General features: G+C 58.1%; 1 protein-coding gene across 1 annotated transcript; it reads left to right on the plus strand.

The window, feature by feature from the left end:
- The first annotated feature begins 240 nt into the window (after positions 1-240).
- Positions 241-1270, plus strand: LOC109772377 (non-classical arabinogalactan protein 30-like). The gene has a single exon (XM_020331066.4). The coding sequence runs from the start codon at positions 320-322 to the stop codon at positions 866-868; it is 549 nt and encodes a 182-aa protein (XP_020186655.1). The 5' UTR covers positions 241-319; the 3' UTR covers positions 869-1270.
- Positions 1271-1885: the final 615 nt, after the last annotated feature.

The following is a 1885-nucleotide window of genomic DNA, read 5'->3' on the forward strand; positions in this document are numbered from 1 at the left end:
CTGCCGATCGAACGCCACACACACCAATCATTACCCGATCGTGTGCAATGATTTTGTACCAACGTAATCTCCATTGTTCCAAGACCGACAATCTGAGAGACAAACTGGATCCCACGTAGGCCATTGCCGGCCGGCCGGCCACCTACATGGCCGCACGTCTGCACCATTTTAATACTCTCCCTGGCCCCTCACCTGGTCACCTTGCCGCGTCCATATATGAACCCGACGCCTCCCGCCATTCCCACACAGCCAAAGCCAGCTGCGATCATCTCCATCGATCTAGCACGCACGCACGGAGTACCAGTCTTCCCTTCCAGCAATGGCGGCCTGCCTCCCCCTCGCCGTCGTCCTCGTGGCCCTCGTCGCCGCCACCGGCGCCAGCGCCCACGGCTACAGCCAGACCCCCTCGCCGACGCCTGCACCGGCTGCCAAGTGCGACAAGGTGATGCTGAAGGTGGAGGGCATGGTGTACTGCCAGAGCTGCACGCACCGGAACTCGTGGTGCCTGGACGGCGCGACGCCGCTGCCGGGGGCAAAGGTGACGGTCACCTGCCGCGACGCCAAGAACCGCGTCATGGAGTCGCGGACGCCCGTCGCCGACGGCAATGGCTACTTCCTCGCCGAGTTCGACGTCGCCGAGAAGGCCGACTACTACAAGGGGGACCCCGCCAAGGCCTGCTTCGTGCGCCTGCTCGCGTCGCCGGACCGCAAGTGCGACGACCTCACCAACGTCAACTACGGCATCGAGGGCGCGCCGCTCCGCCACGAGGGCAAGCGGTGGTCCGGTAAGGGGTACGAGAACGTCGTGTACGCCGCCAGACCGCTCTCCTTCAAGCCGGACACCTGCGCGCCCAGGGGCCACTACTGATGATCGTTTTTTTTTTTTGATTTTTTTAAAGTATTATCTAATCTAATCACTTCAAGCATCATAGCTCAATTTCATCATTTCAAACATGAAGTTGATAACCACACATACCATGTGGTTACTGATGATTAACTCCGTTAATTTGAAGTGCATGCGTGTACGCGCGTACGTGCGTGCGCAAAGCTTATATGCGCCATGCGCGGCTGCTTTGGGTTTGAGACCGTGTATATTCTGTTTTTTTCTCCTACAAAACTTCATGTATTCATCATCAATCTTTTCCTAATAATAATAAAGCGATTATTGCTTCTACCCGCTCGCTCACCGTCGTCGTGCTTTTGCTAAAACCCCCCTGTGTTTTCAGTAATACACCCCGCAATCCCTCTTCTACATGTGTAAAAACGGTTCGCTTTCTACAAACAAGCCCCTACGTCTTATCCAGATGCCCCCTCTTCCTTTATTGCCGCGGGCGGAGCAGGAGAAGGTCAGGGGTGGCGCGGCGAAGCAGGAGAGATTGAGGGGCGGCGCGGCGCGGCGGAGCAGGAGAGATTGTGGGGCGGCGCGGCACGGCGGAGCAGGAGAGATTGTGGGGCAGCGCAACAGAGCAGTTGAGATTGAGGGGCGAGCACATCTCGTACGCCACGGCGAGCGCCTCGCCGCGCGCCCGGTCGAGGCACGACGACCACGGGAGGCAGAACGCATGCTGGCCGGAGCCAACACCGGCGGGTGCGCCAGGGCCAGCCGGTCTGCCAGGCCCTGCACGAGCACGACGCGACGTGCTGGAACGCCGTGCTGTGCACGGGCGCGCCGACCTGCATTATGACAGTACAAAGAGCACCATAAATAATAAAACATACATGCAGATCCGTAGACCATAATGACGACTACAAGCACCGGATCGAGCTGAAGGAGCGTCGCCGTTATCACCCCTTCCTAGCGCGAAGCTGGCCAAAACTTGCAATAATAGACAGTCGGTAATAGCACCCTATGACCCAGCCCTAGGGAACCAATTATCATGCAATA

This window comes from Aegilops tauschii, chromosome 3, assembly GCF_002575655.3.
Source record: "Aegilops tauschii subsp. strangulata cultivar AL8/78 chromosome 3, Aet v6.0, whole genome shotgun sequence".
Taxonomy (NCBI): domain Eukaryota; kingdom Viridiplantae; phylum Streptophyta; class Magnoliopsida; order Poales; family Poaceae; genus Aegilops; species Aegilops tauschii.

What these genes read in the sequence shown, in the direction of transcription:
- LOC109772377 (XM_020331066.4), top strand. Translation starts at nt 320, where the DNA reads ATGGCGGCCTGCCTCCCCCTCGCCGTCGTCCTCGTGGCCCTCGTCGCC.